Here is a 14,525-nt window from a genome sequence, read left to right as displayed (position 1 = left end):
ATCTTTTTAATTTAATTTAATTAATTTCTTAATATCGACCAAAATTTAGGGCTCCATTTTTATTGCATAGACTAAAAAATTTGATCAATGGGTTAGAGCAAGAACTTTCTTGAAGTGTAATGCAAGTCAAAGAAAGCCACATGACTTGACCATTTCAATCAGACCTGCATTCATTCATATGAATAATAATAAATATGCTAAGGGAGAATTACTCTCGCTTTCCCATATTGGCCGTAATTATACGATTTAAAAAATTATATCTAATATTTTTAAAATTTATTTTTGTCTAACAAATAAATTTTTTGTTAATCAAAATTCATTGAATTTATTAATATGAATAAAAAATTAAAAAAAAAATTATAGTTACCCCTAATTGACTTATTACTGACTTATAGTATGTCAAAGAAATCTTTTTATGACCAAATTATCCTCATATATTTTCACACGTTAATACATGTGGGTAGGTATAACCTCAACGTTATAAGAGTAGTTTCGTTCGAAAAGAATTTTTTAATCTATAATAAGTCAGTTTTAATCAATTAAGGGTAAATATCAATTTTGATTCTATATTTTTGTTAATATCATCGAATTCGGTGAATTTTGACTAATTAGGAGACTTATTCGTTAGACGAAAGCAAATATAAGGATTTAGATATAATTTTTCAAATCATAAAGGATTTACGTATAATTACACCAAACTTCAGAGGAGGAGAGTGTAATTGTCGCATATGATAATCAATTCATCATACCAAACCAAAGTCACAACGAAATGCTTTAAAAAAATTTATCTTTTTCTCTCTTGCAGTTAGGGGTTGATCTAAAAAATTTAAAATCGTTTGAATCGAATTGAATCAAACAGTTTTTTATGATTTATTTTTTAAAATTCTAAATTTAGACTAAATTGCACCACACTATTGGGCCACCAAACTGTCGCAACCGCATCAAATTGTACCTTTAATTTTGATTTTAAAAGTAATAATTTAAAAAATTATTTTATAAAATCAACGTTGACAATTTAATTTGATAATAAATTTAAAAAAATGGAACCGCAGTCACCGCTGCTCACAGTCTTTGCATTTTCCCACCTAAAACCCTCCGTCTCCCTTCCTATGGCGGTGAAAGCAGAGGGAGAGCAGTGAGCAGTAAGCCCAAACCCCTTTGTTTGAATACTGCCCAGTTGGGTCATTCCATTTCAAGAAAAAGACATGCCCACTTTTGCTACTGTCCCGTTGGAAAATTTGCTGGAGCCCGGAGCTCGAGGTTCCCTCAAAAAGCCCCTGTTGAGAACACGCCAGGGAGACCCAAAACCGGACCCCGACCAGAGAAATGGGGGGCCGAGACACTTGTACATATCTCCGGCTTTGTATGTCACTCCGGTGCAGGCTCCTATACCGGAGTATTGTTCCACCGACCCGCTTTCGCCTTCTCCTTACGTCGTCAACCACAAGCGCCGTCGTGGTGGACATGAAACGAGGAGAGTTGGTGCGGATGAAGTTCAGGAGTTGCAGGAGGCCGGTGGGTTCAGTTTGGAGGTGGAGGTGGAGGAGGAGGTGGGGGACAATTTTGTGAATGAGGACTTAAATGCGAATGATGATGTTGATGACGGCGACGATGATGATGAGGTGTTTCGTGATCCAAGGAGTGAAGCCATGGGCGTGGGAACTGAAGGGGAGGCGAATGATTTCGGTGTTGGAAGGCGAATCGAGAGCTGCAGCTTTGTTTCTGCTCCGGGGGAGTTTTTTGATGCAGATGATGGTAAAATTGAACTTATTTTCTTTTACACGTGTGTGTGGGAACAACTTATCAATCTGTATATCACATATCAACTGTTGGCGTGATTTTCTCAATTTATTGTTCGGACCGTCTTCCTCAATTTTAGGAGACTTAATTTTGAACAATTTGAGGCGAAAACACTAGAAAAAGACCTTAAAAAGTTCAAAAAGCATATGGGGGTCTCTCTTTTCCTTAGAAGTTTTGTATAATACCATCCTGTTTTACTTGAGGAATTAAAGATCAGGTACTCTGTATTCGAGGATTTCTTGTCTCCCAATAAGATTTCTTTCATGGTATTTCTTGTTTAACATCCTTCTTAATGTCCATGCGGCAGGGCCATGATTCTAAATTTTATCAATTTTTCCGCCTTGTGAAATTTTGATGCACTAAGCAACTGGTCAGCAAGATTGCATGCTGTTTCGCGTCAGTGATCTCGACATTGATTTTCCCTCTAACAATTCTATTCACAGGCTTCTCCTCAGATGGGTCCTTTTCAAATATACCTTCCTGTGGTTCTAGAGTTGAATCAGAATTGCGCACCACAAGACTCAGTATTCTTGTGGAAATTGAAAGGAGAAAGACTGTAGAAGACAATCTTATTTTGATCCGCAGTCAGTGGGAGAGGATCAGTAACCTTATGTCTCAGGCTGGGCTAAAATTTCCTGCACCCCCAACTGCTAGTGATAACATGCAGCTCGATGACAATTCAATTGATCAGTTTTCGCAGGAAGTTGTAGTTGCCAGGTTTGTCGCTGAAGCAATTGGAAGGGGTCAAGCACGTGCTGAAGCTGAAGAAGCTGCTGCCACGATCATTGATTCAAAAGACCAGGAAATATTACGATTACGGGATAGACTGCAGTACTATGAAACTGTTAATCATGAATTGTCACAGAGGAAGCTTGTGGGTACGTTTTCTGAATGTGTTTCCTTATTATATCAGCATTTTTGGAATGACAACCCTTAAAAAGATGACTTGATTGAGAACTGGCTCTCTGCATTTTTACCTTGGCCTCCACTTAAAACTAACTTGATGCTGTCTGTGGGCCCTTTATGATTAATTTGCTCGAAATTGATCGCTTCATCTGTAATTGTGGTTTCTGAGGGGTGTTAACGTGGTTCTTCCCCTTACAGAAGTATTATCATCTGTTCAGGGTAGTTATATTGGTGATAAGAGGTATCGTATTGAGAGAGATGTCCACTTAGGCAAGTAGCAAAAACCTTACAGAAGAAAGCTGAATTCAAGTTGAGACCAGGGAATTGTTTCATTTGGATAGTTCTCATATCATCATCTGCTGATCCTCATAAAGTGTCTGGTTCTCTTTTGATTGCCATCCTGCTTCCTCGGGTTATTGGAAATCATTTAGTAAGTCATAAGGAAGTAAGATATTTGTATAGTGTTGGGGCTTTGTAATTCCGGAAAGGTCCAGGCACTTCTAAATCTCTCATATGCTACTCCCAATTTTTTTCCAATCAGTTATGAAATATTTTCTGATCTTCTGCATCTATTACATTGGAGTACTTTTCAGACATAACTCTGACCCATGACCTGTTTGTCTGCAATATTAAACATGTAAGGACTGTTTTGCGTTTATTCTGTCCAATTTCTTGATTCAACTTTTGCAGAGGTTGTACGTAGGCAACAAGAACGGAAGAAGAGTCGCCGGAGGTGGATATGGAGTTTGATGGGATTGTCCATTGCCATAGGGGCTTCATTCGTTGCATATTCATGCATTCCACTCACAAGTAAATATCTATCATCGCTAAAGTCTGGCGACCTAACCGATAACCCTAGTGTCAGCCCTTCCACCACCTCTTAGCCTAATTTGTATCTCTACTTTTAAATTCACCCTTTATGTTCTAAAGTCGTTTAGCTAGGGCGTAGGCAGATTACATCCTGTGACTATTTTATCAATCTAATAGAACAGCGTTTGCGTAACTATTGTGTCAGTTTTCCTTATTTTGCCAAGAAATGGTATAACAGCTTTCAGGGGTATGCTTGGCAAGAATACAGTGCATATATTTACAGAATTAGAAAACTCTCCCGCCCCGAACTTGGGAAGTGCCATGGTGATGATGCTAGTAAGTTCAGGATCTTAATCTTCGTCTGTAATGTCGATGATGAGGGTCCTAAAAATATTTATATAATTCGAATTCAGAAGCCTCAAGTCTATATATTTGATTCAGAGGGTTAACTTTGTTTCTATTAAGATAATAAACTTATAAATTTGAATGAAACGACAACCTAAACAAATACGTAAGTTCCTTAATGAATTAATTATTCTGGCAAAGTTATCAATTTCCGACAATTCTAGACAGACAAATAAATGAGGGAGTAAATGGACAAGAAGGTAGCAAAACCTGGCCATCTGATCCCGTAAATTTTGTCTAAATAATATACTTAATATATCCTTAATAACACTTAAAGTTAGTCATTTAACATTTGAATAAATGTGAAGTAAAAATGTCAGACATAATTAGCCGATTAAAGAGACGCCTAAAAGTTGAAAACTGAGTCAACTATTAACGGCAGCCTGAAGAGGCAGTTTACAACGAATGATTATAAATAAATTATACATAGGAAAATCATGAAAATTTATTTGAAAATATACATGCATTGACATTCGTACATTAAACTTTTACAGGTCAAAAAATACCAGTAGGCTGTCATATCACCTCTGAATAATATATATCCATACGTCTTTGGTGGTATTCCGCAGAGGTTTTCCTTCTATTTTGTCCCGCAGAAGATCTTAAACGATAACTGTAGTTCAGAACATAATCATTAGAGCTTTCTGAACCTGACTTGAACTCAGTTCTTCCATTTCATCAGGAACGTGATTGAACTTGGAGACGCCTGATAAACAAACAAACAAGCACCAACTTCTTCCAATCTGGCTTAATGAGGCCTTTCTGGAATCCTAGTTCCAAATATTTAACAAAAGGTTGAAGCATGTTCTTGATATTGGAGTGACTCCATTCCAGTGACTCCCACCATTCTCTGTCGTCTTTACCTATTCTAATCTGCTTGAGAGTCGGGGGAGGAGATGGTTGTCCATTCAGCTGGGGCATGAAAAATGGCAGCCGTTTTATTCTATGGCACTGAAACATGCCGATGGTTTCAATTGAATCACAAACCACCGTCTCCCTGCAGATGCTTCTCAGTTCAGGCAGCCATTTCAAAGATAATGCCCTCAGCTTTGGTAGGGTCAGAATGGCTTGATCATTGTAACTGGAGGAAACTGGTGCCGGGTAGCAACTGCTGCTGTTTGATTCCAGTTCACCCTCGTCTTCTCCTATAATTTCCTCCATTCCAGCACATTCAGAGACATAAACCTCCTCAAGGCTGTAAAGATTCTGCATCGTCCTTAATGTGAATAGCTTCCTGATTTTGTTGCAAAATTCGATTCGCAGCTTTTTAAGATGAGAAAAGGTTCCGGTTGGAGGTACAGCTGCTCTTACATCCCACTGTATGAGAGAAGTGAGATTAGGCAACCATGAGACAATTAAATATTCGAGGCTTTGGAATGGGAAGCAGCAGGAGTCTTGTTTTTCTTCCATCAGATAACTGGAGGAGGATAGTGTAGAAATGCACTCTATTTCAATACAATGACCGATTCTGAAACTTTTCAAGCTTCTTAAGCTATTTAGTGATGGGAACATATCTGAGAAGCAGCTACTTAGGCCGTCACACCTGACAATTTTCAAGTCTTGGATGTCCTGGGGCAGCAACACTTTATCTTCTCCCCCTCTTCCTCTCCTAAAACAGTAACCCTTTATGGTCAGCAGTTTATCAGTTAATCTTTTGCTATCTGGATGAATCCTTGACCAAGAATCGTAAGCACCTACAATAATACTGTAAAAACTAAGTTTCCCGTATTTCTGTTGGGATGTGATGAATTGATTGAGATCATGTACATCATAAAACAAGCCTTGAAATTCTTCCAGGTTTTTCAACCCTTCCAGCTCTTCTGCTCGCACTTGGAAATGATCGGGAAGTATGAGGCGTTGCAGATGGGAGAGTTTCGGTAGTATACCAGCCGGTATCATTTCCATACAGCTCATGAATCCTATATTCAAGGACTTGAGATTGACCAAACCTTGCATGCCTTGAGGCAATTCTTTGAGTTGATTCTTATTAAGGTCCAGTTCTTTCAATTCCTTGAGTTTTGTCAGTGGTGGCACATATTTGAGCTCAATACAACATGTGAGCAACAGTGCATTGAGATTCTCCAAGTCAGATACGGAATTTGGCAGCTCCTCAATCCAAGTGTAACTCAAGTCAAGGACTTTGAGACCACGCATGTTCACAAAGAAAGCATCTGGAATTTTCTCCAGGGGATTTCTTCGCAGAATCAGGGTTGAGAGCCTTGGGCAGTTGGGCGACATGCAATGAGTCATATCCGATATCTTGTTACACATCAATGATATCTTGTCCAGATCCTCTTCCCATTCCTGCTCCTCTGGAATTACATGTAGCTGCAATCCAGCTTTTACCATGAACCCAGTGTCATTTCTAGCAATCCTTAGGGCCATGTCTCTGATCAAATCATGCATCCTTACATATTTAGGGTCAGCTCTCTCCAGTAAGGAGGTATTCTCCAACTTATTCAATATTGAGTGGCCCTGATCAAAGCTGGCCTGTCTACTATTTCTTCTATCCATTAAACCCTCAGAAATGAACTTGCTAATTAATTCCTCTCTGGGTATTCTGTAGTCTTCGGGATACAAACAGCAATAGAGAAAACAGCGCTGCAGTTTTGGATCCCTCAAGCGTATAAAGCTGCATAAGAGTAGCGGGAATACCTTGTTTTCCATGTCATCTGGCCCCATTGAAGATTCTTTCAGTTCTTCCAATGCGTCTCTCCATTCATGTATGTCTATTACCCCCCTCATGCTTCCACCCATCGTAATAATCCCAAGTGGCAAGCCAGCACATCTTTTTGCTACTTCCTTTGCTACGTCTTCTGTATCGGAAGGAAGTTTTATCCCATACCCAAGTTTCTCTAGGAATAATTCCCAAGATTCTTCCTCATTCAGAACATTCACTTTTATAATTCTTTGGCAACCCATCTTATGACAAACATCAACCGATCGACTAGTTATGAGCAACTTACTTCCATCTCTTCCAAGAGGAATTCCTATCTTCTCAATATCAAAATTGTTCCATACATTGTCCAGTATGAGCACAAAACTTCTCCTTTTCCTCAATGCCTCAAACAACTCTGCAGCTCTCAGATTCTCATTATCTTCACTTGAAAGATCTAGATTAATGACACTGGCAATGTCATTCTGCAACTTGTGAATGTTGGAATCTTGTGAGACATTAATCCAATACACACGGCCCTTGCATTTAGGATCATTTAGAAGTTTGTTGTGGATATGCATTGCCAAAGTCGTCTTACCGACTCCACCCATACCATAAATGCCAATTCGTGAGTCGATATCATTCATTAACCATGCCCAAACTGTCTTCAGATTTTGTTTTAGAGAGCGTTGAGATTTCCATTCTGTTGTCACCAAAGGCTTCCCCTTTGTCTTACAAACTTCAAGAAAAAGCCCCTCAGAAAATTTACCACGCTCTGCAAGTTTCTCCACTTCCAACCTAGTTTTCTTGACAAGCTTTCCCAAATGCAGACGTGAAAAAAAATTATAAAACCTCGTCTGCTGCACTTCTTGGTTCAAGCTCTCGCATTTTATTTTCTTCCTATCTACATTGGCCAACCAGTCTTCAACTTCTCTCTTCCGCTTCTTACCGTTATAAATTTCTTCCTCCTCTATCACTGCAAGCACATCCGCAGCACGATTTTCTAAGACTTGGATGTCATTTCTTAGAGTTTCCATCTTCTCTTTAATTCCAGTGTAGTCAAGAAGCATTTCTGCAGCAAGATTTGCCAGCTTCTCAGCCATGTTTGACAACATCTCAGCCATAAGAACTGCCTGAAAATCAATCAAATAAACTCTTCAAACTGTTTGAATCATCTGCAATGTGTGAGGTTATCAAACTCCAAAATATCATGTTTGTTGCTAAAAGATGGTGAAGGAAGAGAATGGCACTACAGATCTCCGTAACAGATTTTAGGTCTGAAAAAACAAAACAAAAAACTCTCCACTATCAATCAATCTGATCAACTTTCAGTTCGCCTACAGCAGGATGAAGACTTTGATAATATGAAACTTGGATACCATCCAGCTTCAAGTGCTGCAATAATCAAAATCTACTGTGAGCAAATTCACGCCGCATGAAAGATTAGGTTCTTCCCATCACATGATATCCATAAGACTCTGCAAGAAAATTGTGGAGAAAGTCTCTAACATTTCTGCATCCACCAACATAATTGTGTGATAGTAAAGTACTAAACAAAGGATATATCATAATAAAACCTGAATTCTCTCAGTTTTTACAGGTCCATAACTCCCTTAGGCATCTACGCAGTAAGTAAAAATCAAATCTCGTTCTCTGTGAATGATGAAAGGTACTTCTAACACACATTTTCAACTACTCAATGTAAAAGCAATCTAACAGAATCCAGATCACAACGCAAAATCTGTAAGCCCGGAAAAGCAATTGAAATTTCAAAGTCTAAATCATCAGAATTTTCAAGAAACAAGAAATGCCATTCATCTTAAAAATCCCAGAGACTGCACACATTCAGCCACGAAAGTAGTTTCATGTAAGACTAAAAATAATTGCTTTACCAAACTGCAGTAATACGCTTACACTGTTCTTGAACAGAAGATTGGAAATGAAGGATTAATAATCAACTGTATCACCGCGTTTTGCAGAAATGAAAATTTGAACTTCCTGCGTTTGTGTAAAAATGGCTGAAAGAAGAGTTGAAGAATTGTGAAAGAAGAGTTGAAGAATTGTGGGAGTCAACGAGATCATCACCTATCCACATGGGCTTTAGCACCTTTTGTAGTTCTGGCGATTATGAAGTCATTTCTTGGGTTAAATTACACGATCAGTCCCTATATTTTCAGTGAAAATTGATTTTAGTCCTTAAATTCTTTTATGTACAATGTTGATTCACTATTTTTATGAATTATTATGATGTCTAGGTAAGGATCAATATCATATTCCGACCAAAAACATAGGAATGAAAATTGTAATTTACCCACATTTGTTGTCTTTAGCGAACAATTCATTATAAATTAATTATTAATATTAAATATAATTATTCTTTTATTAAATTCTGTAACAATGTCGTTAATATAAAAATAAAAGTTCTATATTGTTCAATAACACATTAATTTTTTATCTATTGCAAATAAGGCTTCATAGCAATTTTCATTTTCAAAACTAAAATAATTTTGTAAATTAAGATATTTTACAGATTTTATGTTTAAATTTATTCCAAAACTTTATAGCCAAGTCTTTTACTAGCAATAGAAATTGACAATAAAAGTGTAATATGTGTAGTTGTTTCGTTGTCTATATACCTCGTTTTATTTCGAACATTTTTAATACAGGAACATGGATTGTTAGTCCATTTTCATTAGCTACAAAATTAATTTCATTATAATATTATTTATAGCATATATCTTATTATATTGCAGTGGATGTTAATTCACGTAATACAGAATGTAAATATGATATTGATATTCTATAAATTTATATAGTTTTCTTTTTCTTTTTGGAATTTATGTTGATAAGATGCAAATTTTGAATATCTTTTTTAAATATTTTGAAGAGAAAAATCAAAAGATAAAGATAAATATCTGGTTTGTAAAGTTTCTAAATTTAATTATTTTTTTACTGTAAAATAAATGAAGATAAGTTTTCCCAAAAAATATCAAATCCAACCCCCCCAATTATAAATATCCCCCAGCCCAGCACTGTACCCCCCCTCTCTCTCACTGAGGTGGAAGTTTATTGTACCATACATAAACCTCTCCACCCTTATCCCCTCCTCTCCGCCCTGCACCGCCACTCATGGCCTGCTCCTCCTCCATCATCGGAGTTTCCTCCATATACCAGACCAATCCATCTCTTGACCACTCCAAGCGCCCCACTTCCGCCCCGCCATTAGCTCTCCATTTCTCCGCCGCTCATAACCCCTTCAGAGCTTTTTCTTTCGCCGGCCGCCTCAAGGCGGCTGCTGGTGCGTCCAATTCTTTTGTTGCTTCAGCTGTGGTCACTCCCAACTCCTCTGTTTTGAGCGAGGAGGCGTTTAAGGGGCTTGGGGGTTTCGGAAGGAGCGCCTCGGACGTTAGCGGGAGCGAGTACGAAGAGTCGGAAGAGGAATTTGGGGAGATTGAGGCCGGAAGTGCGGATGAACTAGATGTTTCTAAACTTGGTTTGCCTCAACGCCTTGTGGCTACGCTCGAGAAGCGTGGGATTACTCAGCTTTTCCCTATCCAGGTCTGTCTTTTTCGCTCTTAGTTCCTTCTTGTATCATAATGTTGCGTAGTGGTACTGAGAGTTGGTCTACCAGAAACTTTATCCATTTGTGGAAGTGGAAGATGTATGTCTGGAGATTATTGAAATGAATTTCTCGGTTTATTAGCTTGAAATATAGCACAGCAAGAGAGTAGTTTAGTCTACGAGGAGATTAATCATAAAAGTATACTGGTATAGCACACAACTCCAGAATAGAATTACTAATGGTTCATTCTCATTGGAAGTACATATTTTGGGTATTCTTGATATTCTTTTGATTGACTGGGCTTTATGAATAATACGAACTCTGATTGAGTTTGCTCTTATGTTTGCTTATGTAGAGAGCTGTTTTAGTGCCAGCACTGGAAGGTCGTGACATTATCGCTCGCGCAAAGACTGGGACCGGAAAAACATTAGCATTTGGTATCCCAATAATCAAAGGACTCGATGCTGAACAGGAAAAAGGTTCTTTGAGGTATATCACATGCGATTTGTAAACTCTTCACATGGTGTTACTTACTTCTATCTGTGTAATAACAACATTTTGTTTGTTTGAAGACGGGGACGGCTTCCAAAGGTATTGGTCCTAGCACCTACCAGAGAACTGGCTAAGCAAGTGGAGAAGGAATTCAAAGAGTCTGCTCCATATTTGAACACTGTCTGCATTTATGGAGGGGTTTCATATGTCACACAGGAGAGTGCACTTTCCCGTGGAGTTGATGTTGTGGTTGGAACTCCTGGTAGAATTATTGACCTGATCAATAACAACAGCTTGAAATTGGGTGAAGTTCAATATTTGGTTCTTGATGAAGCGGATCAAATGCTTGCTGTTGGATTTGAGGAAGATGTCGAAGTCATTCTGGAAAAGCTTCCTTCAGAGAGGCAAAGCATGCTTTTTTCAGCAACCATGCCTGGTTGGGTTAAAAAATTAGCCAGGAAATTTCTGAATAATCCTCTGACCATTGACCTAGTAAGTCATTTTCATCAAATAAGTATCACTGAGTTCTTTGTTGTATGTCGTGGGTCTTGCTTCTGATTTCCTATACTAAAATAATGGTAACAATATATTTGCCATGATCTATTAATTCTATTTGCTGCTTGTATTCACTTTGATGATGTTGGCTTCATTTCATTTTTATATAAGAATCATATGTCCATGTTATGGTTACTCTCAGGTTTCAGCTGATTCTTTCTCTTCTCCTGTTAAGTTAATATCAACAAAGTTTGATATTCTCTCTCCATGTCTTTTGCCTCTACATTATAGGTTGGTGATCAAGAAGAAAAGTTGGCTGAAGGAATTAAGTTGTATGCTATTCCAACTACAGCAACATCCAAACGGACTATCCTTGGGGATCTCGTGACAGTATGTATTCATTGCTTATTCTGTTGAGGTTTCATTTTGCCGTGCTCTAGTTTGAGTTGTTTGAAGCTTACAAATGTCTATGTAGCGATTTAACCATTAAATCAAATTTTTAAATCCAGGTCTATGCGAAGGGTGGAAAAACCATTGTTTTCACACAGACTAAACGAGATGCTGATGAAGTCTCGTTGGTATTAACAAATAGCATTGCTTCGGAGGCACTGCATGGCGACATTTCTCAGCACCAGAGGGAAAGAACGTTAAATGGTTTTAGGCAAGGAAAATTTACAGTGCTTGTTGCTACTGATGTTGCTGCTCGCGGGCTTGATATTCCGAATGTTGACCTTGTAAGTTCAATTAAATTTTCATGATGCTGCTTAAGAGTTCTTCTGGATATAAAGCATGTATTTGCTCTTTCATTGGCAACTTTTATGGATATTGGAAGGAGGGTATGTTATGCTTCCCATGATAAAGGCATAAGTTGTATGGACTATGTACTAATAGAGAACATTGTGAAGGGTGTTGATGTTTTTAGCAGATAGTGACATCTATTGTTCTGCTTTTATCTGGGTTTTCTATTCCATGAAATGCTTCAGGAGCTATCCATTTTTCGCATGTCTGTTTACTGTATCTCCTTTAGCCCAATATCTCTGCTCTGATTGTACTCTCTGGGAACTTGTTGTTTCAGTTGATGTCTTTGAGTTTGTTTTGATGATGGGATTCTTGGCAGTTTGGCTGCATAGTTGAAATATTGCTTGATTGACGAGATGTTTGTTTACTTCGTAATTCACATGTGTCTTTTGGACCACTTTTTCTCTAGGTTGTTCATTATGAACTTCCAAATGACCCAGAGACATTTGTGCACCGTTCCGGCCGAACAGGACGTGCAGGAAAAGAAGGTACAGCTGTTCTGATGTTCACCAGTAGCCAAAGGCGGACTGTCAAATCTCTTGAGCGTGATGTTGGGTGCAAGTTTGAATTTATTAGTCCACCATCTGTTCAAGAGGTTTTGGAATCATCAGCTGAGCAAGTAGTTGCTACCCTTAGCGGTGTTCATCCTGAATCTGTTGAGTACTTCACTCCAACTGCACAAAAACTCTTTGAACAACAAGGAGTTGATGCTCTTGCTTCTGCTCTAGCAGCCTTGAGTGGTTTTTCTCAGCCACCATCCTCTCGTTCTCTTATTACTCATGAACAGGTAAATGATAGCAGATGTAGTTAGAGAACTTGGTTGTTTGAAGAACTACAATATGAGTGTTTATCATAAGTTTGATTGTTGTGGAAAAATATGCCTAAATGCAATTCTATATTACTTTTTGGCTTTACACTTAGCTCACAGAGTGTCCATGGAGGAGATATTGTTCTTGGAATTTTGTCTTTTGATATTCTCTTGCATCATGTTGTTCATAGCCATGTATGCTTTCTTAAATACGATGTTGACGTATCTGCTACTATTGGTGACTTTGCAAATTTTTTCAAGCAATGTTAACTAGGTTTCTAATCATCTGTGCTTGCTTTGGCGTTGTTTGCTTGTACTGCAGGGTTTAGTTACACTACAGTTGACACGTGAGACTGCCTATTCTCGAGGATACCTATCTGCTAGATCTGTCACAGGATTTCTGTCTGATGTTTATTATGCTGCCGCAGATGAAATAGGCAAAATACACCTAATTGCTGATCAAAATGTAAGTATATATCACTGATGTCCACTCAACCTTGTGCTGTTACTGCATTGGTATGAGAGTTTTGATCTAATTGAGCAAATGGATATCCTGTCAGGTTCAAGGAGCAGTATTTGATCTTCCAGAAGAGATTGCAAAAGAGTTGCTGAATAAGGAACTACCACCTGGAAACACTATTTCCAAGATCACTAAAGTGAGAATCTTATTATCAATGTTATCAAGACTAGTTTTAGTCTCACTGAAATCAATGTGCCAACTTTCTGTTTGCAGTTGCCTCCTTTGCAAGATGATGGGCCTCCCAGCGATTTTTACGGCAGGTTTTCAAACAGTGATAGACGGTCACCAAGAGGTTCTAGGGACCAAAGAGGAGGTTCAAGGGACCAAAGAGGAGGTTCAAGGGACCGAAGAAGTTTTAGATCTTCCAGGGACTGGTTGGATGACATTGACGATGAGGATAACTCCAGGAGAGGTAGTCGCAGCAGCAGAACTGAGAACAGGTGGTCTAGGAACTCGAGAAGCAGTGGGAGTGATTGGTTGATTGGTGATAGGCAATCGAGTCGGTCACCATCTTTTGGGTCCAGGGACAGGTATATTTTGACTCAAATGCATCTTTACTCAATTAAGAAAAAAACCCAAACCATTCTATTCATAACTATCCTAAAGAATCTTGTTTTCATAGTAGTTGGTAATCTAAATTGACAAAATTGCTTGGTTCCAACTGGGAATCACACTTCAAATCTTTTTGCTGTCATGGTATAATAAATGTGTATCGCAGCACATAAGTTATACTTTTCCTATATAGCTCATATATAATCTGATGATATTACTGAAGCAGAAACTTTGGAGGTGCATGCTTCAACTGTGGGCGTACTGGCCACCGTGCATCTGAATGCCCCAACAAGAAAGACTACTAGTTTACCGTCAGATCATCCTCCTCCTGTTGCAGCTTGTGAAAATGTGAAAACCTTGCGGTTGAGAAACAAAGCCTTGGGCTGATTGGTTCTTTCCACTAGCAGATCCAAGTCCATATTGGGTGAAAAAGGCATCATGGAGGATCACAAGCTTCCAACTTTCCCGTTTTTGCGGCATCTACAATCCGAGTACCACCCATGATCCACTTAGTACTTTCTGGCGGGTTGATTATTTAAATTTTTTGATCACTGCACCAATTTGCCAAAAGAAGCCTATTACCTTGGGTTGTGATGATTTGGGTAACTGGAAATAATTTGTGTTTCTGAGTAACAAAGCACCTATAGAATCGGCTGTTACTAACCAGGATAATTGTGGTATTGATATATAAAATACTATGGAAGCGTTGTTTTGGAAGACA

General features: G+C 38.5%; 3 protein-coding genes across 6 annotated transcripts; 2 read left to right on the top strand and 1 right to left on the bottom strand.

Annotated features, from left to right (window-relative positions):
* The first annotated feature begins 1,028 nt into the window (after positions 1-1,028).
* Positions 1,029-3,709, top strand: LOC105169025 (uncharacterized). Its single transcript, XM_011089283.3, has 3 exons — positions 1,029-1,755; positions 2,244-2,678; positions 3,397-3,709. Exons 1-3 carry the CDS (start codon positions 1,206-1,208, stop codon positions 3,588-3,590), a joined length of 1,179 nt encoding a protein of 392 aa, XP_011087585.2. The 5' UTR covers positions 1,029-1,205; the 3' UTR covers positions 3,591-3,709.
* Positions 3,710-4,262: 553 nt separating this feature from the next.
* On the bottom strand, positions 4,263-8,673 carry LOC105169413 (putative disease resistance protein At4g27220). 4 transcript variants are annotated; one of them, XM_088884305.1, is made up of 3 exons: positions 8,492-8,673; positions 7,957-8,090; positions 4,263-7,710 (listed from the first exon to the last, which is right to left on the bottom strand). In XM_088884305.1, the coding sequence occupies exons 2-3, from the start codon at positions 7,957-7,959 to the stop codon at positions 4,600-4,602; spliced, it is 3,114 nt and encodes a 1,037-aa protein (XP_088740431.1). In that variant the 5' UTR covers positions 7,960-8,090; positions 8,492-8,673; the 3' UTR covers positions 4,263-4,599. The 4 variants fall into 4 exon arrangements, with proteins under 4 accessions (XP_088740431.1, XP_088740432.1, XP_088740433.1 ...); XM_088884306.1 differs by having other exon boundaries at positions 7,957-8,055; XM_088884307.1 differs by having other exon boundaries at positions 4,263-7,972.
* A 934-nt stretch (positions 8,674-9,607) lies between these two features.
* EMB1138 (DEAD box RNA helicase (RH3)) lies at positions 9,608-14,525 on the top strand. Its single transcript, XM_011089282.3, has 10 exons — positions 9,608-10,135; positions 10,495-10,628; positions 10,712-11,123; positions 11,418-11,516; positions 11,636-11,860; positions 12,334-12,711; positions 13,055-13,198; positions 13,293-13,388; positions 13,466-13,782; positions 14,031-14,525. The coding sequence occupies exons 1-10, from the start codon at positions 9,707-9,709 to the stop codon at positions 14,107-14,109; spliced, it is 2,313 nt and encodes a 770-aa protein (XP_011087584.1). The 5' UTR covers positions 9,608-9,706; the 3' UTR covers positions 14,110-14,525.

This window comes from Sesamum indicum, linkage group LG8, assembly GCF_026168435.1.
Source record: "Sesamum indicum cultivar Baizhima isolate 11 linkage group LG8, ASM2616843v1, whole genome shotgun sequence".
Lineage (NCBI taxonomy): Eukaryota > Viridiplantae > Streptophyta > Magnoliopsida > Lamiales > Pedaliaceae > Sesamum > Sesamum indicum.
This window is presented reverse-complemented; position numbering and strand designations above follow the sequence as displayed.

Bases quoted from the DNA above. Each gene is read 5' to 3' on its own strand.
- LOC105169025 (XM_011089283.3), top strand. From the start codon at position 1,206: ATGCCCACTTTTGCTACTGTCCCGTTGGAAAATTTGCTGGAGCCCGGA. The intron at 1,756-2,243 runs GTAAAATTGAAC...TTCTATTCACAG, and splicing joins GTTTTTTGATGCAGATGATG to GCTTCTCCTCAGATGGGTCC. The intron at 2,679-3,396 runs GTACGTTTTCTG...CAACTTTTGCAG, and splicing joins GTCACAGAGGAAGCTTGTGG to AGGTTGTACGTAGGCAACAA.
- EMB1138 (XM_011089282.3), top strand. From the start codon at position 9,707: ATGGCCTGCTCCTCCTCCATCATCGGAGTTTCCTCCATATACCAGACC. The intron at 11,124-11,417 runs GTAAGTCATTTT...TCTACATTATAG, and splicing joins ATCCTCTGACCATTGACCTA to GTTGGTGATCAAGAAGAAAA. The intron at 13,199-13,292 runs GTAAGTATATAT...ATATCCTGTCAG, and splicing joins ACCTAATTGCTGATCAAAAT to GTTCAAGGAGCAGTATTTGA.